Source organism: Vicugna pacos, chromosome 13 (genome assembly GCF_048564905.1).
Source record: "Vicugna pacos chromosome 13, VicPac4, whole genome shotgun sequence".
Taxonomy (NCBI): Eukaryota; Metazoa; Chordata; class Mammalia; order Artiodactyla; family Camelidae; genus Vicugna; species Vicugna pacos.
The window spans coordinates 16,670,508-16,695,527 of NC_132999.1; the positions used below are offsets into that span (position 1 = coordinate 16,670,508).

General features: G+C 39.8%; 1 protein-coding gene across 3 annotated transcripts; it reads left to right on the forward strand.

The window, feature by feature from the left end:
• Positions 1-150: 150 nt before the first annotated feature.
• Positions 151-22,134, forward strand: DIRAS3 (DIRAS family GTPase 3). 3 transcript variants are annotated; one of them, XM_031683473.2, is made up of 3 exons: positions 151-263; positions 8,759-8,860; positions 20,732-22,134. In XM_031683473.2, the coding sequence occupies exon 3, from the start codon at positions 20,797-20,799 to the stop codon at positions 21,475-21,477; it is 681 nt and encodes a 226-aa protein (XP_031539333.1). In that variant the 5' UTR covers positions 151-263; positions 8,759-8,860; positions 20,732-20,796; the 3' UTR covers positions 21,478-22,134. The 3 variants fall into 3 exon arrangements, with proteins under 3 accessions (XP_031539333.1, XP_072830324.1, XP_006205413.1); XM_072974223.1 differs by lacking the exons at positions 151-263; positions 8,759-8,860 and adding an exon at positions 12,656-13,542; XM_006205351.4 differs by lacking the exons at positions 151-263; positions 8,759-8,860 and adding an exon at positions 16,312-19,994.
• Positions 22,135-25,020: the final 2,886 nt, after the last annotated feature.

The following is a 25,020-nucleotide window of genomic DNA, read 5'->3' on the forward strand; positions in this document are numbered from 1 at the left end:
GGTTGAAATACACAGTCTTTTATCATAAATTACTTTTCATTTATTGATTTTCTATTCGACAGAATATTCTATTATTTTCTAAAAATTTAGACTATCTGTGAATTTCTTTTCAAGATAGCAAAGCGGGAATTACACATATGTATTTTAAATGATGGTGCGGTGTCTGACGGGTTTGAGAACCATTGGCCAAGGCCTCAAAGATACAGGCTTCCAGCACGGACAAGGGTCCTCTTCAACTGTGTGCCTCCCAGCTTAACATGATGGTAAGTAGCATTTGGTTAATGTGCCTTCATGTGTTTCTGCTTCACTCAAATTTATTTATGCATTCATTTCTCAAGTAATTTATTGAATGCTACCAGCTGATAGACTCTGTGCTAGGTGCTGGAAGGGCAGTTTGCTTAAACTCAACAGATGCTACAAAATTAACAAGAGGATAACAAACATTTTTGCCAGTCAACCTGAAATTTTACATGCCATGTATAAATTCCTTAAAAATCATTACTTACTGATACAAGAAGATATAAAAGATAAGAATTAGTCCTATAAATTTTTTTTTAGATTTAGTTCCAAATCTCTTCCCCACAAAGTTGGGTTTCACCGGTGAATTATACCAAACATTTAAGAAAGAATAATTCTAATTCCACAAAGACTATTCCAGAGAATAAAGAGGACAACTTCCCAATTTGTTTTATGAGGTCCTATAAACTTGATACCAAAAGTCATAGGCCAATATTACTCATGAACATAGGTGTCGATATTCTAAAGAAAATATTAGCAAACTCAGTCCAGCAATATATAAAAAGTGCACTTCACCAAAATCAAGTTGGATATTTTCTAGGAATGCAAGACTAGTTTAACATTGGAAAAAACAAAGCAGTGTAATTTGCCATATTAACACTAAGAAAGTTATACATGTTCTGGACATCTCAATAAGTGAAGAAATATTTAAATAAATTCAATGTCTATTCATGAGGAGGAAAAAACTGCTTAAAAACTAGAAATAGAAAAGAATTTCCTTAGTTTCATAAGGGCTAGTGAAAAAAAACCAAACATTGTACTAAACAGCGAGATGCTGAAAGCTTTCTGAGACTAGGGATAAGGCAAACACGCCCAGTATCACCACTTCTGTGTAACATTTTACAGGAAGTCCTAGCAGGTACAACAAGAACAGAAAGTCAACAAAAGATATAATGAACATAAGAAATAAAATTATTATTGCTTACAAATAATGCAGGAAAAATTAATAATTTACAATTATCAGAAATAGTGAGTTTAGCGAGGCTTCTGGATACAAAGTCAAGATACAAAATCAATTATAGCAATAAAAGATAGAAAATAAAAATTTTAAGCAGACACCATTTACAGTAGCAACAAAAACACCAGATACCTATGAATAAATCTTACAAAGTATGTACAAGAACTCTGCACAGAAAATAATGTAATACTGAGAGAAATTAACTAAGACCTATAGAAGTGGAGAAATACACCATGTTTATGGATTGAAAAACTTTGTAAGACGTAGACTCCATCATTTACAATCCCAATAAAAATCACAGTAGTATTTTTTAATAAAAACTTACCAGCTGCTTCTAAAATAAGTACGGAAATAAAAAGGGCTACCATGAAAGTGTAACACAAACTTTCACACTAGGTAGCAAAACTTATTATAATGCTACAGTAATTAAAACAGTGTGATGTTGGTGTAAACATAGACAAACAGACTAAGAAAAGAGTCCTCAAGCAAGTCCACAGCTATTTGGACATTTGATCTTTTTTTGTTTTGTTTTGTTTTTATTATTTTTTAATTGATGAATAGTCAGTTTACAGTGTTGTGTCAATTTCTGGTGTACAGCATAATGTTTCAGTCATACATGTACATACATTTATTCATTTTCATATTCTTTTTCATTACAAGTTACTACAAGATATTGAATGCAGTTCCCTGTGTGCTACAGTAAGACCTTGTTTTGTTTTTTTTAATTGAATTTCCATCAGTTACAATGTGTCAGTTTCTGGGGTACAGCACAATGTCCCATGGACATTTGATCTTATAACTTGACATAAAACCAGTGAGGAATGGATAATCCAATGAATGGTGTTGCCTACTGGATAACTATGGGGAAAGGAAAAGAAAGTTGATTATCATGTCACAAGATACATAAAAATCAATTCTCAACTGACGGTAGCTCTAAATGTAAAGTTTCTATAAGCTAAAATAAGAAAATATCTTCATAATGTGAGGATAGAGAGAAATGTTTATTAAATGACACAATGATCATCAACAATAAAGGAAAATACTGATAAATTGGCTTATATTGAAATAAGAACTTCTGTTTATCTGGTGATGTCATTAAAAGAGCAAAAAAGTAAGCCACAGAATAGAAGAAACTTTTAAAGTGCGTAATTGACAAAGGACTTGTGTCTTAAATACATGAAAAACTTTTTTACAAATCAGTAAGTAATACAAACAATTCAATATACCTTCTTTACAAAAGAGGATATCCAAATAGCTGATATACTTAGAAAAGTTGCTCAATCTATTAATAATCAAGGACATACAAACTGAAATTGACACCTACCCTGTGACCAGCAACCCCACTCCTAGGTGTGTACCCAACAGAAGTACAAGCATGTGTGTACAGAGATATTTACAAGAATGTTCCTTGCAGCATTATTTGTAATAGCCCCAAACTGGAAGCAACCCAAAGGTCCATTCATAATAAAAATCGTGGTATCCTCATTCAGTGAAATACTCTTCAGCAATTATGATTTTAAAAAAAACATGGAAACATACAACATGAACAAATCTCACAAACGTTATTTTGAACACAAAAACCCAAGGCAAGAGAATATACACTGTATGATTCCACTTATATAAGGGAAAAAACCAAGAAAACTTCACTATAGCTTTGAAAGTCTGTGTAGTAATTAAACAGGAAGAAAGTATTTTTGGGAAGGGGACCTGAACTTGGCTTTTGGGGTGCCAAAAGTGTCCTATTGGTTATGGTGATGGATTATATTGAGTTGTATGCTTATGATTTTTACACTTTTTTTTAATGTGAGGTGCATTTCAATAATTTAAAAAAAATCAGGAATGCCCTGTTCAGACTGATCTTACAGAGTTGCTTGTTTACACTATCAATTATAATGGCTTAATAGTTGATGTGACAATTTATGTGACATCGATGAAATAAAAGTGAAAAATGATCTATGGTTAATAACTGCTAATAAAAGAACAAAGTTGAACACACGGAAGAAGAGCTGCACACAGAATGTAACCTGAAGATTTTGAAGAAGGACATTCAACAAAGATCAAGCACCTTGGGAGAAGGTCCCTTGCCTGACTCAAGACTTTGGGCCCTGCTGGCATTCAAGTGCGCTCTGTCCTCGCCTGTGAGGCTCTTGCTGGTTCATACCCAACCTACACCTCCTCTGGCCCTGGTGAGTCTTTTATCTTAATCTTGGATCAGATGAGGGCAGAACTCTTTGAGCACTGACTGACTAATAGCAGAACTGAAATGTCTCCAACAACACAAAGCTGCAAATTGCTGTGACTCATCCTGAGTGCACGCAGCCCTCGGAGAGCTTTGTTGTAAGAGGAACCACACACTTGCCAGGACCCTTCTGTGTGACCACAGCCTCCATCATCTGCAAGTGGTATGCTGAGATTTGGGTTTTAAATTTTAATCTGAGAGCACAGATTAGTACCTTGGCTGCTCTCCTCTGTGAGGTTTTTGTCGTTGCTGTTGCCATTGTTAGGATTGTTGTAAGAAAAAGGGAAGGAGGGAGGGAGAAACCTCTTATTACCTTGCCTGGATTCCAAGACCCTTATAATCCTTCCCCAAGCTACCTTTTCAAACATGCCTCCCACTGATCCCCTGGTGGTGCCCATATTCCTAAACAAAAGTCACCACCATAAAATACTATTTGCTTCTTGCTTTTAAGCATCTGTCCATACTTGCTCACTCATTTCTACTTGGATGAGTCAATTCCACTTTGAGGCTGAATTCATAGCTGCTTGCTCTGGAAGGTTTACTGACCACTCCCGGCCCCTGTGAGTGCTCTGTCCTGCACGCTCCGATGGCTATTTATCGCTATCTTCCATACCCTAAATCAGAATGCGTAGCCTGGAGAGGTGTTGCCACCATTTATAGGTATGACTGGTCATCTTCAAGGTGTTTGAAGCTGGAAATACTGAGATTTCACATATCAATACTTTCCCCTGCTGTTAAAAAGGGCATATTATGTGTGGGGCACTGTTTAAACACTTCTACAATGTTGCATTAAACCCTCATGATAACCCTAGTAGGTAGATATTATTATATTCTTGCCCAAGGGTATTCTAGCGACAATAAATTGCAGAGCCAGAATTCAAACCCAGCTCTGACTCTTAAGGACCTGCTCCCTACTCTGCCACAGAGCTGCTCACAGATGCGGAAAGGGCAGGGGTGGCAGGGTTGAGGTGTGCTGAGGCACCCAGTATGGAGAGAAGTTGGGAGAGGGAAAGCTGGGCCTGCCTGATCACGGAGTTTTGTCTACATCAAACCAGTGCAGACTGCTCTGGAGCTCTGCCCAGCAGGCAGCGGGAAGCCTGCACACGTGAGGAAGGAGGTTCAGCGCCGCCTGCCTGGATGCTCGCTAGTTTCCGAGCTGGCGTAGCACGGTGGCTGCGAGCAAGGGCTCTGGAGCGAGACTGCAGGGATCTGAATCCTGGCTCTGCCACTTATTAGATGTGTGACTCTAGGGTAGTTACCCCCTCTGAAGTCACTTGTCCACTCTGTGCCTGTTTCTTCCATCTGCAAAATGTAGGTGATACTTACCTCGTAGAGCTGCTGTGAGGACGAAATGGATTACTACATGGAAAGCTTTCTTTTTTCTTTTTTTGGGGGGGTAATTAGGTTGATTGATTGATTGATTTTTAGAGGAGGTACTGGGGATGGAACCCAGGACCTTGTGCATGCTAAGCATGTGCTCCACCACTTGAGGTATACCCTCCCCCCAATACATGGAAAGCTTTCTGAAGGCTGCAGGCGCATGGTAAGTTCTGTGGAAGAGTGGGCGCTTCCTCTTCTTCTCTGTTTGGGCCTCAAAGTTTCCATGTGTAAATGAGAGTGGGGGCAGCCTGTCCATAGAGTAGAGTCCACAGTGCCTGTTTCAGTTCTCTTCTTAGATTTAATGAGTTCTAGTTAAGTCTAGACTTTATTTATGATCTGCTACACCATGCTGGCAAACCATTTAAGGTGAAGAAGTAGCTACGTGACCTTGAATAAGTTACTTTGTGTCTCCAGGCCTCAGCGTCCCCACCCATCCCTCCAGCTTACCTCTCCCAGGACCCCAAACAGAACAGTGCACACCTCTAAGATGAAAAGCATTTCTGAGTCCCCCAAACCTATGGAGTGTTAGAAGCAGGACCCTTTCCCTCCTCCAGCACCTGGGCCCTGGGCCCCAGACCCAGACCTGCCACCTCCCAACTCAAAGGCAAGTTGCCCTTGAAGGTCAGGTTCTCCGTGGCGTTTTTGAGATTAGCTCTGTCTGGGGAGAACTGAGAAGGCTACCTCTACAAGCTTGTGGGCCACAGTGAGGGCTTTCTCAGGGGAACGTTAGGCCCTGTCTGATGGGGAAGGGAGGAGAGAAAAAGAGAGAGTGAGATGGGCCTGGAAGGGTCACACATGACTTTCACCTTCACGTTCTATTTGTCTGGAACTCGGTCACATGGTGACAGCTAGCACAAGGGAGGCCGGGGGACGGAGTCCAGCTGTGTGCCCGGGAAGAAGAGGAGATGGGGTTGGTGTGCGTCCTGCCGGTCTCTGCTATTGTTAGCTACGGCACAGGTCCAAATCCTGTCTATTCTGCCCCACCCCCACCACCCAAATTTCTCTACTCTTCTCTATTTCCAGTATCACCTCCTCTAATTACTGTTCTTCCATATGTCTTATAACTCCTTCCCCCGCCAAACTCTTGTCCTTCCAGTTTTCTTTATAGACAGTAGCCTATTATTTTTCTAAAACTCAGACCTGATCATATTTCTCCTTACCCCAAAATGTCAGTGTTCTCCACACCTATGCTCACAGGATAAAGTGCAAAACCTTTAGCCTCACACAGAAGTTCTACCCACCCTGTGCTCACAAGCAAGAACTCTCCCTTCCCTATGCTCTGTCCTTTCCTTTTCATGGTAGTGCCTGCGATGTTCCTTCAGCCTCCTCTGTCTCTTACAACCATACTCCCTGAAACTGTCTTCAAGTTGCCTGGTTGAAATTGTTTCCTCCAATATTATCATTGTCTTTTGTTGTTGTTTTTTTATTGAAGTATTTTTATTCAGTTACAATGCCTCAGTTTCTGGTGTACAGCATAATGTCTCAGTCATACATATACATACATATATTTGTTTTCATATTCTTTTTCATTAAAGGTTATTACAAGATAATTGAATATAGTTCCATATGCTATACAGAAAAAAATTTTTTTAATTTATTTTTATATAGTGGCTAACATTTGCAAACCTCAAGCTCCCAAATTTATCCCTTCCCACCCCTTTTCCCCTCATAACCATAAGATTATTTACTACATCTGCAAGTCTGTTTCTACTTTGTTAGTGTCCTCTTTTTTTTCTCTTTTTTAGATTCCACATATGAGTGATACTATGTGGTATTTTTCTTTCTCTTTCTGGCTTACTTCACTTAGAATGACATTTTTCAGGTCCATCCATGTTGCTGCAAATGGCATTATTTTATTCCTTTTTATGGCTGAATAGTATTCCATTGTATAAATATACCACAACTTCTTTATCAAGTCATCTGTCAATGGACAGTTAGGTTGCTTCCATGTCTTGGCTATTGCATTTAGTGTTGCTATGAACATTGGGGTGCATGTATCTTTTCAAATTAGAGTTCCTTCTGGATATATGCCCAGGAGTGGAATTGCTGCATCATACAGTAAGTCTATTTTTAGTTTTTTCAGGAATCTCCATACTGGTTCCATAATGACTGCACCAAACTACATTCCCACCAACTGTGTAGGAGGGTTCCCTTTTCTCCACACCCTCTCCAGCATTTATTGTTTGTGGACTTTTTAATGATGGCCATTCTGCTCATTGTCTTTTCTTAATCTCTGCATTTGATTTGTATGTTATTACTATGATATGTTACAGTATTCTCACATTATGTATCCAGGAAAAACTCTGTATTAGCAAAGAGCAGAACCAGTTGGAAAAATCACAAATATTCACGTCTCCGTATTATACAGAAAAACAAAATTGACTCTCTTGTGTTTTGTCAGTTTAAAACTTTATCAACTCAGATTCTTTGTGCAATCTTCACGAGTCAGGAGGAAACATCTCTCCCACTGTTGGTGCAGGGGAAGGGAAAGCTCACTCTTTTCTAGGAATCCTTTTGTTAATTGTAGAGGCTTCATTTTTTAAGGCCAGTCTCTGAAATGTTGTTAATTAGCCTTACAATTTAAAAGCAGGCTTGTAAGTATAGGATGGAAAGGGAGAAAAAGAAGAATAACTGTACAGTGAAGAAACCTGACAAATGCCTCCTCAACCAGGTGATCAAGGTCAACTTCAGCAGCGATGAGTCATGTTGCTGGCATGTCCCTTGTGTGGTGTGATGGAAATGACACCGTGCCTCTGTGGTCTTCCCCCCAAAAACAGTACCCCAGTCTAATTATGCGGGAAACATCAGACAAGCCTCACTTGAGAGACATTCTACAAAATATTATACTGGTAAATCCTCAAAACTGTCAGGGTCATCAAAAATAGGGAGAGTCTGAGAAACTGTCACAACCAAGGGGAAATTAAGGAGACATGATGACTAAATATAATGTGGTAAACTGGATGGGATCTTGAGACACAGAAAGGACAGTAGGAAAGAAAATGGGGACGTCTGAATGAAAAAATGAACTTGCGTTAATAATCGTGTATCAATTTCATTCACTTATTGTGATAAATGTCCCATAGTAATGTACAGTGTTGCTAATAGGGGAAACTGGCTATGGGACATATGGGAACTCTCTGTACTGTCTGTGATGATTAATTTTTATAGGTCAGCTTAGCCAGGCCATGGTACCCAGCTGTTTGGTCAAACACAAGTCTAGATGCTTCTATGAAGATAATTTTTAGATGTAATTAACATTAAATCAGTAGACTTTGAGTAAAGAAGATTACTCTCCATAATGTGAGTGGGCCTTTCCAATCAGATGAAGGCCTTAAGAAAAAGTACTGAGGTCCTCTTAGCAGAAATCTGAATAAAGTACGAACTTGAGTTCATAATCACGTTTCAACATTGGGTCATTAATTGTGACAAATGTACCATACTAACGTAGGGTGTTAATAATAGGAGAAACTGACTGTGGGGTATATGGGAACTCTCTTTACTATCTTTGCAATAATTCTGTGGATCTGAAGCTGTTATAAAATGTTTACATCATTTTAAAAAAATCAGACTTACCAAATTCAATACGATTTTGTTTTAAAACAGTGAAATGAAGAACATATACTATTATGTTCCACAATGGCATTCAGAGTCCTGCTGAAGTAACACAAAGGGGTGAAAACTTATTTCTCTTTACTGACTTGTACAGAGAAATGCTTTGTTTAACCAATGAGTATTTTACAGTGGAAACACTGTGCACATGGCAAAAATCAAAAGGGAATATGCGGCAAAACTAAACTCTTTTACTTAAAAGGGGTGTAAAATGTGCTTTTAAAAAAATGAGGATAATTATTTTCATTCTTTAATAATTATTCCTCTCTTTCTAGGCAGCTCTTTCCTGCCACTTTAACAGAACACAGTGGCAAAGAGAGAACTGGGAGCAGGAGCAAGGGAGCTGCGGGAAGAAAGGGCTTTGCTCTGCCTGGCAGGTAATGCTCAGGACACTGGGCAAGTTGAATATGAAGCCATTCATTCAAAAATATTTATTGTTTGCCTACGATATACCAGGAAGGGTGAGGCCTTCTAAAATGAATCATTTACAGACGCTGCCCTCAAGCATCTTAACAGTGTTCAGGGTTGTTACATACACACACACACATGATCTATATAAGGATATACAATATATTAAATTATATATTTCCTTATATAGATCATGTGTGTATGATAAAGGTAAATACGTAAATTATGTTATATATTTAAATATTACATATAGATGTATATCTCCATCCTGTATAGCTCACTGTCTTCCCTTGCATCCCATAGGCAACTCTTCTAATGTGTTTAATATGTATCTTGAATGTATGTGTTCCTGAAAACAATGTACAATATTGTTTTGTGGGCATATATCTAATTTATGTAAATTATGAGGTGCCATATATCTTATCCCATTTTCTTACTTTTTTATAGTAAGCACTATGGATTTTTTTTTAGCGCTATGTTTTTAACACCCATTCTTCTTGTTATGTGGATACACAATCTTTTACTGGTAATTGCTACATAATACTCCAAGAAAGAAAGCAGGCCCTCCTCTGCCAGTCCCACTGTGGTGTCTGGCACTCTCCGCCCACCACCCCCTCCTCAGGGTAGCTTCACTTGGTTGGTGCGTTCCCTTGGGTCTAGGGTGTAAATACTCACTTACACAGACCTGATTGTCTAGGAAAGTTTCCAAAGAAGGATTCTGGCTCATTTCATTAAGACGACTATGCTGGCAGCCTATTCAAAGCTGTAATTAGTGAAACTCTACAGATCCTCTCTGCCTCCTGAGAATATACAATTTCTGATTCCTTGTTTTACCCTTGACCCCAGAAGACTACATTAACTCCATCTCTAAAATCCTCATAAGATTTCTGAGCGTTAATCATGTTTCAGGATGTGTACCTGTGGGAGAATGGAAGGTGAGGGCCTGGGAGACAGGGACCAGAGACCTTGTCCGGGCTGTGTCTGATTGGCTGAGCCACCTCGAGCAGGTCCTAACACCCTTTTGTGGTTAGAATAGATGCTGAAGTCACTCTTCCTGGGTTTGAATCCCAGTTCTGCAAATTTCTAGCTGTGTAACCTTGGGCAAATTACTCATCTAGGAAACGAGGTAATTAAACCGCAGATGATTTCTAGGATGGATTCCAATTCAACTGCTGTTTCATCCATAGATGCCTTCTTGGCTCTGTGCCCTTTGGGCATCATTCTTCTGTCTATAATGTCTTTTCCCCAAGATCCTCCTCTCCCTTCAAGGTTCTCTCCAGACAGCATGTTCTCTAAAGCTTTTCTTCAGATTTCAGGTTTAAAATAAAGAATAGAAGAGCATTAGAGATGGAATAAATAAAGGTAAAATAAATTTTTTTATTTTTCTTCTTAACTGATCTAATAGATAACTGTTCAAAGTAATAATAGTAGCAATGCATTAGGTGATTGTAGCATATGGATGAGTGAGATGAATGGCATTAATTTATAAGGGATGAGAATGATTAACTGGGAATACTATGTTATAAGATGCCTTCATTGCATGCAAAGTGGTATATTGTTATTTGAAAGTAGACTTGAATTTGTTATAAATGTATATTGTAAGTTGATATTGCTAACGGAGAGAAAATGGAATTATATAAAATGCTCAGTTAAAACCAAAGAAGGCAGAAAAAAAGAGGGAAACAAAGAACGAGTACAATGAACAGAAAAGAACTACAAACATGGTAGATGTGAAACCAAATATATCAATAATCACATTAAGTATGAATGGTCTACATACACCAATTAAAAGACTGGGATTGTTTGTGTAGATAAAGAAGATGATGCAATTATATATATATTTTTTTACAAGAAATCCATTTTAAATATTAAGACACAGATAGGTTAAAAATAAAGGGATGGAGAAAGATGTACAATAGTAATGCTAATCAAGAGAAAACTGAAGAAGCTATATAAATTTTAGGCAAATTAGACTTCAGAATAAGGGAAATTATCAGGGATAAAGAGGGTCATTACATAATGATGAAGGAGTCAATTCTCTAAGAAGACATAGCAATCCTTAATGTGTGACCATCCTGGTCACCTCTGTACCTAATGAAAGAACATCAAAAGACATGAGGCAAAATCTAATAGAACTGCAAGGAGGAATAGGCAAATCCATTATTATGAATTTAGCACCTTGAATACCCCTTCCGTAATTATTAGATCTGATAGGCAGAAAACGAGTAATAATGCAATTGAACTGACATAGCACCATTAATCAACTCGACCTAATTGACATTTATAAAATACTCTATCCAGCAATAGCAGAATACACCAGTATCATGCTGTGTTGATCACTGAAGCTTTACAGTAAGTCTTGAAGTTGGGTAATCTCAGTCCTCCAGCCTTGTTCTTCATGTCTTGTGTTGGCTATTTGGGTGTTTGTTGTTGTTGTTGTTGTTGTGTTGTTGTTGTTGTTTTGTCTTTCCATATAAAATTTAGAATCAGTTTTAGAATCCACAAAATGACTGCTCAGATTTTGGTTGGGATCTTATTGAATCTATAAATCAAGTTGGGAAGAATTGACAACTTAACAATACTGAATCTTCTAATCCATGAACACAGAATCTCTCTCCATTTATTTAGATCTTTTTTTGACTTTTTTCATTAGAGTTTCTTTTATTTCTATGCATATAGATCTTGTATATATTTAGACAGATTTATACCTAAGTATCTCAAGTTTTTTGATGCTAATGTAAGTGGTACTGTGTTATTATTATCAAATTCCAATGTTCATTGTTGGTATAAGGGAAAACAATTGATTTTGTACATTTATCTTGTAACTTGTGACCTTGCTGTAGTCACTTATTCATTTTGGGTGGGTTTTTTACTTTGTCAATTCTTTGGGATTTTGTACATAGACAATCACGTAATCATCAAACAAAGACAGTTTTATTTCTTCCTTTCTAATCTTTATACCTGTTTTTAAAATAAGAAAATTGGGGGGAGGGCGGGTAATTAAGTTTATTTGTTTGATTATTTACTTATGTTTTTAATGGAGGTGCTGGGGATTGAACCGAGGACCTTGTGCATGCTAAGCACTACACTCTACCACTGAGCTATATCTTCCCTTCATATCTTTTTTTTTTTAAATGTTTAGTCCTATTGTCCCCATAAGTAGGAATAGCTGACATTTACTGTATTTTTACTATGTCCCAAGCATTTAATATTTATTTACTCATTAAATATCCATTATTTACCCAGAAGAACTTATAGAGTAGGTAGCACTATTATCCCAATTTCACAGATGAGAAGACTGAGGATAAAGAAGTTAAGCAAATTGCCTAAAACACTGAAATAACCCAAGATTGTCAACACTTTGGTATTAAAATTTTCTTTCTTGAATCTGGGAGAAGCACAAAAATCCATTACAAACCATAGTTCCCAGTTCTTGTTTCGGAAAATATAGTCATCAAATCTATCTACCCAGCTCCAGTGTTTCCCTGGAGTTCTATTCCCACAGTTCCAGCTGAGTACTAGAAATAGTCTCCACAGGCGTCTTCAACTCAGTATGCCCGAAACCATACTCATAACTTTCTCATCCAGTCTTGCTTTTCCTCTTATATTTCTTCTCTTTTTTCTTTTTACCTTTTGACCCCCTTCGCGCATTCTGTTAGGTTAGAGATGGGATGATGGATCAAGGGAGCTTCTAAAGGAGTTAGTGTCAAGCTTTCTTCCATATCAGAATCACCTGAGGGGCTTGTTAAACTACAACCACCCAGGTGTCACCTATAGAGTCTGATTCTGTACTTGTGGGTTGCATTTTTGTAATTGAAAAAAATTGACAGTAGCATTGTGTAAGTTGGGTTAATATGTTTAACAAGCATCAAGGGTGATGTCAATACAGATGATCCTAGAACCACAGGTGAAAAAGCAGATGAAGACAGCAACTTTGGATGGAGAAAAGGGAAAATGCTGCCGGATATGTGTGGGCTAGGGGCTGCTGGAGTTTCACCAGGTGTGCTCCTTTCTTTATGAGGTAAGATCTGATACCGCTATGAACAAGGAGCTATTTATAGCAGCAGGGTGCCAGGAGAAAGCAGTCAGGCTGAGAACAGAAGTTGTAGGAATGGGAGGAGATCCCTGAATGGGATAAGGAAAGAGAGTCTGAAGCAACCCTGATCCTGGAAATCAAAACTGTAAAGAAGATACTATTCCTTTGTGAAGGATGGGGAACACAACTGCCACTACTTGTCTACAGAGGTTAAGATGAGGGAAGAGTCCAGAAAGAAACTGGAAGAAAACAGACTCCCAAAATTATACTAGAGAGGCAGCGTGGTGTGAAACACGCAAGTCCGGGAACTAGCCAGACTTCCTAGCCTTTGCCACATAGTTGACCTCTCTGTGCCTAGTCTCCTCAAATGTATTCGTTTAGTATTAGTTTTCACTTCATAAACTCATAGTGTAAGTTCCAAATGAATAAACACGTGTACTATATTAGGCTCATAGCAAAGATGCAAATGAATGTTAACTCATTCACATTCTGCAAGCGATACCCTGCCTGAATGTTACAAAAATAAGTCAATTCATCTTACTTCAAACTTATGTACTGTTGACCCTTTTCTTACAGATGAAGAAACTGAGTGTAAGAGGAAAACAAGTCACTTGTGTAAGTCCATACAAGTAGTACGTCAGGGCACAGTTACTGGAGACCAGGTCTCCAGACTCCAGCAGCGTTTTGAGTGTCTGCTCACTGCCAGGTATTGAGGAAAATGCTTTTTAACATGTCAGCACTTGCCATGTATTTCCCTGTTGTCAGCTGAGGATACTGAGGATAGAGTTAAGGGCCAAACTACAAGCAGGTGGTGAAACCAGGACTGGAGATAAGCCAGCTGGCTCCAGATCTGGGAACTCCTTCACTGACCTATACCCTTCTTGATGGAATCTCCGTTACCTCACACCATCCTGGTCACCCCTGAGTGCTACATGCCAGTGCTTACTAGCATCTGTGAGGGAATCAGAGATAAATGAATCTAAGTTCCATCAGAGGAAAGCTCATAGCTTTGTGGAGAATATAAAACAAGTATATACAAAGCTGCAATACAAGGTGGAAATGTACGTGGGAACTCAGTGGAAGGATTCCTTCCCGCTGGACGTGCCATTTGGGGGTGAACCTTGAAGGAGGGCAGGGTTGTGGTGTGTGAGTGAGGGGATGGGTGTGAAGGATGAGCTGAGTGGAGAAGCAGACATCGGAACTCACAAGAATATTCAATTCTTAAGCTTCTGTGTGCGGACTTGTGGAAGGTAGGATTTGAAAGGGAATTTGGGATCTGTTTGCAGGCAGTTAGGAATTTGAAGCTAAATAGTTCGCACTTTAATTCTGTAGGCAACAGGGAGCCACAAGAGTTGTGTTGTTTTGTTTTTTTGGCAAGTGCTTCTTAAAATTAATGTTTTTATTAACTTTGAAATAATTGAAGAGTCACATGCAATTGTAAGAAATAATACAGAGATCCTGAGTAACTTTTACTCAGTCTCCCTTGATGGTAACATCTTGGAAAACTGTATTCAATATCACAAGCAGCATATTAATATGGATACAATCCACTGCTCTTTTTCAGATTTCCCCTTTCAACTTGTGCTCATTTGTGTATGTATTGAGCACCATGGAATTTTATCATATGTGTAGGTTTGTATATCTATAACCACAGCTGAGATACAGGACAGTTCCATCACCCTGAGCATCTCTCACACTGCCCTTTTACAAGCATACCCACCTTCCTTCCATGCACAGTCCCTCATCTCTAACCCCTACTACTAACACCATTTCTATAATGTTATTTCAAGAATGTTCCATAAGTGGAATCAAGTAATTGGCTTTTTTTCACTCACATAATTCTTTTGAGAGTCATCCAAAATGGCTGTATCAATACTTTTTTTTTTTTTTGAGTAGCATTCCATGATATAGATGTAGCATAGTTTAACCATTCACTTGCTAAAGGATGGCAGGGTTGTGTTCAGTATTTGACTACTGTGAATTAAGCTGCTATAAATATTTATGTACAAAATTGACACATCAAGTTATGTGCATTTTGTGTGAATGTAAGTTTTCATTTCTCTGGGATAAATACCCAAGAGTACAATTGCTGGGTTGTATGTTTAGCTGCATGTTTAGTTTTATGACAAACTGCAAACTCTTTTCCAGAGTGACTGTACCATTTTACATTCCACCAGCAGAATATGCCAATTGCTCTGCAACTTCATCAACTTTTAGTATTACCACTACTTTTTAATTTAGCTTTTTTAACAGAAATGTGGCAATATCTCATTGGCCTCTTAATTTGCATTTCTCTAGTGGCTAATGATGTTAAAGCTTTTCATGTGGTTATTTGCTATTTGTGTGTTTTCTTCAGTAAAATGCCCATTTGTGTCTTTTGCCCATTTTGTAATTGAACTTTTTAATTGTTGAGTTTTGAGCGTTCTCTATGTATTCTATATATACTAGTCCTACGCCAGATACGTGGCTTGTAAATATATTCTCCCAGTGCATACCTTTTCTTTCCATTAACTTTACAAGAGCTTTCACAGAACAAAAGTTTTTAATTTTTGTGAGGTCTAATTTATTAAATTTTTCTTTCATGGACTGTTCTGCTGGCATCAAGAACTCTTTCCTTAGACTTAAATCCTGAAGATGCTGTTTTAAAAAAAAAAACAGCTTTGTAATTTTACATGATACATTTAAGTCCACTATCATTTTAAGTTAATTTTTATACAAGGTGTGAGATTTAGGATGACTTTTTTTGTTTGCTTGTTTGTTTTTGTCTGTGGATATCCAGCTTGCTCTAGCACCATTTATTAAAAGGACTATCCTTCCTACATTGAATTGCTTTTGCACCTTTGTCAAAAATCAGTTGGGCGTATTTGTGTAGGCCTATTCCTGGACTCTCTGTCTGTTCCACTGATCTGCATGCCTACTTCTCCACCAGTATGACGTTGCCATGATTATTGCTGCTATATTGTAAGCCTTACTATCAAGAAGAGTGATTCTTTTCACTTTTTCCCTCTTTTTCAAGAGTATTTGAGCTAAGGTACTATGCCTTTCTATACAAATTTTGGAATAAACTTGTCTATACCTACAAAACCTTTGCTGGGATTTTGACAAGAATTGTATTAAACCCACAGATCAGTTTGGAGAGAACTGACATCCTTACTAAGTTGAGTCTCCTAATCCATGAACAGATGATGTCTCTCCATCTACTTAGGTCTTCCTTGATTTCTCTTAATATCATTCTGTAATTTTCAGCATTCAGATTATTTATGTGTTTTGTAAATTATATACAAAGTATTACTTTTCTGTAGAGTGATTGTAAATAATACTGTTTTCAATTTTGTTTCCATATGTTCCATGTTACTATATAAAAACATCCTTATTGTCAACCAACCTATGTCACTGAATGTGAAGTGAATTTCTTCTCCCTTCAGACATCATAGAGTTGGCTTTGTTTTTCTGTTTGTTTGTTTGTTTTATACTCTCTGCCAATCTGCCTTTTTTTGATTGATGTATTTACACCGTTTACATTTAAGATAATTCTTGCTGTATTTAAGCTTAAGTATGCAATTTTATTATTTGTTTTCTGATTTTCCTCTCTTTCTCTTTTATCCCCTTCCCAGGGGTTATTGGAACATTTTATAGGATTCCATCTTGATTTATGTTTAGTGTGTTTGAGTGTATCTCTTTGTATAAAAAGTTGTTACTTTGGGTATTACAACATACGCATATGACATCATAATCTATTGGTGTCAACATTTTATCATTTGAGTGAAGTATGGAAACCTTACTTCTATTTAGGCCCCCTTGCCTTCCCCAATTTTAAATATCATTTCTTTGAGTATCATATGTTCTGATTTTTGTTTCAATCATCATGACTGTAAAAACTTATAAGAAGAAGGATGGTTTATGATATTTACCCCTATTTTTACCCTATTCTGATATTCTACTTTCCTTTCTGAAATTCTAAAGTATCATTTCCTTTCTTTTTATAAAACTCCCTTTAGCCACTCTTTAAGGGTAGGTTTGTTAGCAACAAATTCTCTTAGCTTTTCTTTATCTGAACATGTCTTTGTTCTTCAAGGACCATTTTATTGATATAGAATTTGCAGTTTTCAGCACTTGAAAAATGTCCTGCCATTTCCTCTGGCACCTATGGTTTCAAATGGGATAATCTGCCATCATCTGAATTAATGTTCCTCTGATAGGTAATATGTTGTTTCTTTATAGCTACTTTCAAGAGTTTTTCTGTGTGTTCGGTTTTCAGAACTCAGTTATGTATGTTGGCATGGATTTCCTTGGAATTATCCTGGTGGGGTTTGCTCTGTGTCTTGGAACTGTAAGTTTGTATCTTTTACCAAATTTCGGAAATTTTCAAATTCTTCCAATACTCATTTAGACCCATTCTCCTCCTCTCCTTCTGGGACTCTGATAATACGAATGTTGGGATTTGGGTTACTGTACTATAGGTCTTTGAGACTCTGTTCATTTTTCCCCCTGGTCTATTTTCTCTCTATTGTTTATGCTGAGTAAATTTTATTGCTTTATTCTCAAGTTCACTGATTCTATCCAGTGCCATCTCCATTCTACTATTGAGCCCATTCAGGCAGTTTTAAAAATTCCTATTATTGTATTTCTTGGTGCTATAATTTCCACTTAGATCCTCTTTATACATTTTACTTCTTTGCTGAAAGTTTTTGTTTTTAATTTGCTTCAAGAAAATTTGTAAGTGCCTGTTGAAGTATTTTAATGATGGCTGCTTTAAAATCCTTGTCAGTTAATTCCAAACATCTGAGTGTTGGTTTCAATTAACTGTCTTTTCTCTCTGATATGCCTCCAAACTATGGACCCTAACTAGCCAATATTTGCTCCAGAACTTTTGTCTGGCCTATTTTTTTGAATCCTCTGGCCCAGGACAGTGCTTGTTCCTTGGGCTAGGGCTCTTCTTAAGGTAAAATATGTTATACTGGCTTTTGAGGTACAAGACCTGGTTTGGATGTAGGAGCTATAGTTTCGTATTTTCATCATTCTTTGTGTATTCTATTTAATAATCTCTTAATTTGATCTGTCTGGGATTTAAAGGCTTTAGCTTTGGGATATATATTTCCATACCCCCCTCCCTAGCTTTTTCTTCTCTTCTTCTTCTTTGTTTGTTTTAAGTGTCTTGTCTCCAAAGGCACCTTCGTTCATCTTCCACATCAGTATTTTCAGGAGCCTCTTTTCTAGTCTTTCTTATTCCTAAAGGCTTTTTATTTGCTCTAATTTCAATAGGCAGAGTGATTCTTGTGGCTTAGGAGGGCTGGGCAGTGATTTTGTTATTGTTTGGAATTCTCACCCTACTTCCTCCCTGCCCCAAGTTCTTCTGCCCTCAATTTATTTATCCCTGAACCTGCAATGTTTTCTGGACTGAAATCTGCTCTTCTTGGATTAAAGAAGTCATTGCCACTTCTGAAAAGCCGTTGTCAAAATGCTCAGAGGCTCCAGGATTATATGTATACAGTCTTCTCTATTATTATGTGAAGGTCAATAGTTGTCATTTACGAACTGCCTATTGCATTCTGTATGCCTTCTACTTAGTGCTCCAGGCAGTAGCTCTTTGCATCTTCCTCTCAATTCTTTCTCATAGGTATCATTTCTCCTTCTACAGAAAAGTAATTTCTCCAGGATCCCACAGCTCACAGGCATATTAAGATGTATTCAAAAGAAGGAAAAATTTTTTTTTAAAAAAAACCCACAAACATTCTAAACCTAGTTTTCTGCCTCTAAAGCATGTGCTCTTGATCTCTACCTTTGGGTAAGAAAAAAGAAAAAGCTATAAAAATGTCACTAATGAGTAAAATATAATGTATCAGCTTAATGACACAGAATGATAATAGGAGAAAAAGAACAAGATTTGGAGATAGGAGAACTAGGTTTCAGCCTAGGTCCATCATTTATGATCCCTGTAACCTTGAATAAGTAATTTTACCTGCTGCATTAGTTTTCTTTTGCTGTGTAACAAATTACCACAGATTTTGTAGCTTAAAACAATAACCAACTACAGAACCCACAGGTCTGTAAGTCAGAAGTCAGGATGGGTTCAACTGGATAGCTTAATTAAGGCTAAAATCAAGGTGTTAGCAGGCCTCATGCGCAGTTTCTAGATTACAATCTGCTTTCAAGTTCATTCAGGTTGTTGGCAAAATCCAGTTGCTAGCGCTGCGGTCCATGTTTTCTTATTGGCTGTCAGCCAGGGGTCGCTCTCTGCTCCTAGAAGGCTGCCTGCATTCCTGTCCTGATTCTCTTGTGAGGTTTTTGTGATGACGACTAAATGAGACATACTGTTCAAATAGTGGTGATGGATGTGATGGCTGCTTTATGTTGCTGGGTTTAGAGGGTACCCCTCAACCCTGAAACAAAGAACATGCCTCTATCACAGGAAAGCCTACCAGAAGGCAGGTTCTAAAGTCTCTTAGAACAGAAGTGTTCGTTGGTCTTTCCCTGGAAAGGCAGAACTGGATTTTGTGCTGGACAAATGTTTACTGAGAGAAGTGGATGAGATGCGGTGAAGTGCCTAGCACTGGTAGTGGGGAGAATGCTAACTGGCCATTCTGCAGTGAAGAGACGGTGGTGAGGTTGGGAAAGGCTAACCCTACAGGGGGCAAAATGCATAGAAGTGGTGAGGATTGCAGTAGGTGAGAAATGCCTGCATCGCAAGTGCTGTAAGCAGACCCCCCTCAATGGGCGGGCACCTGTGAACCCAGGACCGCCTCCCACCCCCACCCCTGTGCGGGCTTTGGGTACTCGTGCGGGGGACGCCGGGCGGACTGCGGGGGGGCATGTCTGGGCTCGGCCAGCCCCGCACAGCCCATTCCCCCCTCTGCGAACTGTGCAAGTGGAGTCTCCCAGCCTGCGCCCCCTGGCTCTGGCAAACCAGCCTCAGTCCCACTGTTTGAGCATTTCGCCCCGAGCCTCCGAGCGCGCTGGTTGCCGGCTGCCGCTCGGAGCTTGGTTACGCAATTGCCGCTGCGGCTGCCGCGGCCAAAACCACCTCGGCGAGGAGCGAATTTGCCGCGAGGGTCCAGCCTTGGAAAGAGGTAAAAACTGTCTCCTGCCTTTTTTCAGGCACTTGAATGCGAGGCTTAGCGGGTGAACCAGCCTAGGCTATCGCGGGGTGGGAACCTGTAGGCACGTTGCCGGGGAAGCGGGTATCCAGGGACAGTTGCTGCAGGTAAGGGGTCTCTGTTAGCGTCAGGAATCCTGGGCTCTGTGGGTTCCCTGGGCGCCCTTCGCTGCCCGTGTGACCACACCCTGGATCGCAGGGTCTGCGGCATCCTACCTTCGCCCGCAGTGATCGATCCATGTCAGAGACGTGCACGATTTTTAATTCCGAAGGAGAGAAGACAAGGGCTTATTCGAGAAGGAAATGTTTGGTGACATCGCTCACATGTGTGTGTTTCAAGGGCTGGCAAGCTGACCATTATTGCAGCATTCTGTAGAGAGTGGAGTAGTGTGGCGTAAAAAATAAAAATGGGTGCGTAGTCACTGCGAAAGTAACAGTAAGGTGTCGGCAGAGGTGCGAGGCGAGCCTGCCCTCCTCCCCGCCCGCATTGCCTTACGTGGGTGCCTGGGGTGGGCGGTGAGCCTGGCTCCGCCGCAGAGGAGGGAGGGGGAAAGGGGGCGGGGTTAGGGAGCGAGCTGAGACAAGCACCGCCTCCCTCCCCCGCCCCGCCCACCCCCCTCCCCGCGAGTCTGCCAGGAGCGGCGGCCAGGCAGGCGCTGCGACATTCGGGGTTAGACGCCCGTCTCTCACGCTTCCTCTCTTCCTCCCTAGGCTTCCCTCACTGCTGGCCAAGAGCCAGAGAAGGTGTGCACGCATCTCCTCGCCAGTACCCAACAATGGGCAACTCCTGCTTCGGCCTCAAGGAACGACTGATGAAGCGGCTGCGGCCTCTGCCTACCGTGATCGTCATTCGCACCTGCCTGCCCCAGAGAAGGAGCAGGGATTTCCGCGTGGTGGTGCTCGGCTCCGCCGGCGTGGGCAAGAGCGCGCTGGTGCAGAGGTGGGTGCGCGGCAATTTCCGTGAGGCGTACCTGCCGACTATCGAAGATACCTATCGCCAGGTGCTGGGCTGCAGCCACAAGGTGGGCGCGCTGCACATCACCGACACCACTGGCGGCCGCCGCTACCGGGGCCTGCAGCGCCTTGCCATTGCCAGGGGTCACGCCTTCATCCTCGTCTACTCCGTCACTAAGAAGCAAACCCTCGACGAGCTGAAGCCCTTCTATGAGCTGATCCGCCAGCTCAAGGGTGACAACCCGCAAAAGTACCCGATCGTGCTGGTGGGCAACAAGTGCGATGAGAGCCGCCGGGAGGTGACCGAGAAAGAAGGCGCCGCCCGCGCGTCAGAGTGGAATTGCGCCTTCCTGGAGACCTCCGCCAAGATGAATATCAACGTGCACGAGCTGTTCCACCTGCTGCTGAACCACGAGAAGAAGCCCGCCCCCCAGGCTCCCCAGAAGAAATCCCAGATCCCGAAGACCGCCGAGAAGCTGCTGGGCAAGTGCATCATCATGTGAGCCGCGAATCCGAGAAGCCCGACGACCTTCTTCTCCCTCAGTGTGCCGACAACACGGACCAATCCCATCGTGATGTGTCACCTGTACCTGACTGACTTTGTGCTGTGGTTTGGGTTGTAACAATTAGGCGTCAATAAATGTCCCTTGTGAATTAATAGCTTTTCTTTTTCCCAGGCAAGAGAACTCAAATTGTTAAAATACTGACATTGGAAGAGAAGAGGGAAAAGGAGCGCCATGCATTTAAAGGAAAAGACTTGGACAGACTTGAGAGATTAATGTTTGAAAAAAGAATGCAATAGCAAAAAGAATTGAAAGATGCCACTGCCCTTCTTGTAATCCTATTATTGTGTATTATTCCTAAATATTTCAAGTCCTGTAAATGTCTAATCACATCTTCCCATCGTGTATTTAATTGTGAAGAAACATGTTTTTGCAACAAAAGCTTTGACAAATGACTGTGAGACAGAGATACTAAACATGATAAATAAAGGAATATTCTATAGCTGAACATTGAGGGTGGGAGCAGAGAAAATTGTGAAAGTGAAACTTGCTTACTAAATATATGCCAGTTGTTTCCTAAGTCATTTAAAAATGTTTGAGTATTCTAAAAAAAATTATAACAGTTCTGTGATTTAATAAAGCTTTTCCTGCATGCAATCAGCTGTAATCATTTCTTTTTCACTGGACAACAACAAAAAAATTACCCATTGCATTACCCATTACCCACTGCCAGTAACATCTGGCGAAGATTTCCCATAAGAATTTTACACATGGACACCTTTGCCCTCTTGAAATGAGCCAGTTGTGGTGGGAGTGGGGGGATAGCGGGATGGGGGGTGGGGGTGGTTAAGGGGTTCCTGCAATGCAGAGCTGGTTCGTATCCATAACGTTTCCTGGACTGACATCCCGAAGAACTCCAGGCATCTATGAAGAGGTTGCTTACTCATTTCTGCTGCTGCCTTGGAGGTACAGGTGAAAAGAAAATCACCTCTGGCTGCCTCAAAAGTCTTTCCTCAAGAAGTGTTGGGGCAAGGGTGGCAGAGGGCATAGCTCAGTGGTAGAGCTCATGCTCAGCATGCATGAGGTCCCAAGTTCAATCCCCAGTACCACCGTTAAAATAAATAAAGACCTAATTAAAAAAAGAAGTACTGGATATCGGGAGGATGGAAGGAAAGGGGAGTGGGGAGGGAGATGGAAGGAAAGGGGAGTGGGGAGGGAGATGGAAGGAAAGGGAAGTGGGGAGGGGGTGGAAGGAAAGGGAAGTGGGGAGGGGGTGGAAGGAAAGGGTGAAACAGGTGGGATTTGAAATCTGAGAAACTTCTCCTTAAGGGAGTTTTTTAAAAAGTTTCATTTTATATTTGAACATAATTTTTTGAGGGAGGGAATACATATTTATACATGTCCTTGCTTTTGAATGTTTTTTTCAGTTGAGGGGAGAGGAGAGGCTCTTAGTCTGGTGATTTTTTTCCCCATAAATATGTATTCTTAGATAAATACTTATTGAACAACTTAAATGTGTTTTTAAAGAATGGTTTCTTATAACTTGATTTTTAGAAACACATCTCTGAAGAGGAAACATAAACATCTATCTCATAGTAGTAAGCCAGAGTTTTGAGCCTAGAAAATTCATTCAGTGCCTCCTCTTCAATAGTTATTTTAATTTTTCAAAGCTATTATTCTCAGCCACTAGAAAACACTTAAGTGGTTCTGCTATGTTCCTTTTTATGTATTATGTTTTTTAAAAAATATTTATTAGCTAAAGTCCCTAATGGAGTAATTCCATTTCTAAAAGGAAACACTCTATCTTGGCTATTTTCCAGGCGAATTTTCCTTGAAAAATACATTGCATTCATCGTTGCTCTTTCCAGATGAGCAAAGGGATTACTAAGTGGCAAATACAACTGTTTAGAAAGGGGAAGGAGGAGATTTAATGCTGCAAGTGATGCTTAGTAAAAAATATTTTAAGATTATAGCAAATATTTATACAGTCTGTCTACAAGCCAATGTTTCTATATCACATTAGAGGAAAACATTTTGTGTAATCTTTCTGTATGTCAGCGTTCTACATTATATTATTTAATCCTCACGGCAATATAGTGACGTGGATACTGTTATACCCTTTTTGCAGATTGATAAAGTTTCCAAAACCAGTAAGTGACAGGGTCAATATTTGAAGCCTTTTCTGTTCTCTATTTGTGTTATAGAGATACGGAAAAGGAAGTTTTCTTAGAGCCTCCCTAGAATCCAGAAGGGAGGTAAAGAAGCAAATCAACAATTGCAAAATGCACAGGGTGATTTAGATACAGGGACGAGAAGCACAATGTGGGGTGTTGGAAAACTTTTCCCTGAGGAGATCACATAGCTGGAATCTTTTATGCCTAAAGACTTAATAGTTCTTTCCCCAAAATAATCATAAGTGAGAAAGAAGCTTTATATTATTACTGCTTAGATGGGAGCAGGGAAGTTATAAACCATTCTAACCATTCTTCAAGCTAATAGTGTTATTCCTAATAGTGCTGGAACCTATGGCTTCTGTTTTCACACAATCCAATATAGGAGCCTCTAGCCTATGTAACTTCTGCCCTTGAACTATGGCTGGTCCAGAGCGAGATGTCCTGCAAGTATAGCATACACTCTGGACTGCTTATGAAAAGAATGAAGGTAAAATATCTCATAATTTTTAATATTTATTACAGGTTGAGATAATGTTTTAGAAATAATGGGTTAAATGAAACATACTATTTAAATTAGTTTGGTGCTTTTACTTTTAAAATGCGGCTACTGGAAAATTTTAAGTTGTATTTACAGCTCGCGTTACAGTTGTATTGGGCAGTGCTGGTACACAGTAAGAGTGGCTAGCAGAACTAATGTCTGATTTGAATTTTATTACATACATTAGCTAGAATCAACAATCAAGTGTCAAAAACGTTAGCATGTATTTAAAGTAATATATGTTAGATGTCTATGTAACTTCATGAAATTCAAGATGAACAGAAGTGTAACAAAATCCACTGAGAGGTATGTTTGCATATAAATGAATTTCAATAGTACATCTATAAGCTACATCTATAAACCTGGACCCACAGGCCCAGAGCTTAGAAAAATAAATATGTCAGACAGTGAATTCAGGGAGTTGGTGAGGATTAAAATAAATGAAAACTGAAAATATGCCCACTGTACTGATATGATGTTTCTTCAGGCTACTGATATTGACAAATCTGCCATCCGTTTGACATTGGGAAGTGAAAACGTGGAGGGAAAGAACGTGGTGTGGAGATAAATGCAATTTTGTAAACTGAGATTCAAAAAATTTAACTGTATGACACCGGTATTGTGGCTCTATGTGGGTGCATTCATAGATGCTCATCTGTTTTATCCTTCAGGTTAATGGACGTGACCTAGAAAAGATCTCACAAAGAGCATCCCCCGCGTCTGCCTCCAAATTTCCTATGCAGTCTCCTCCGTGGGCCTGTCACACCATGCACCCTTTTCCCAACCAGCCTGGACAGCTCTCAAATGTCCTATGTAGTCATCCCTTTGTTG

Coding starts and splice junctions, on each gene's coding strand:
- DIRAS3 (XM_072974223.1), top strand. CDS start 13,398: ATGTTAACTCATTCACATTCTGCAAGCGATACCCTGCCTGAATGTTAC. Junction 13,543..20,731: donor GAGGAAAACAAGTCACTTGT/GTAAGTCCATAC, acceptor CTTCCTCCCTAG/GCTTCCCTCACTGCTGGCCA.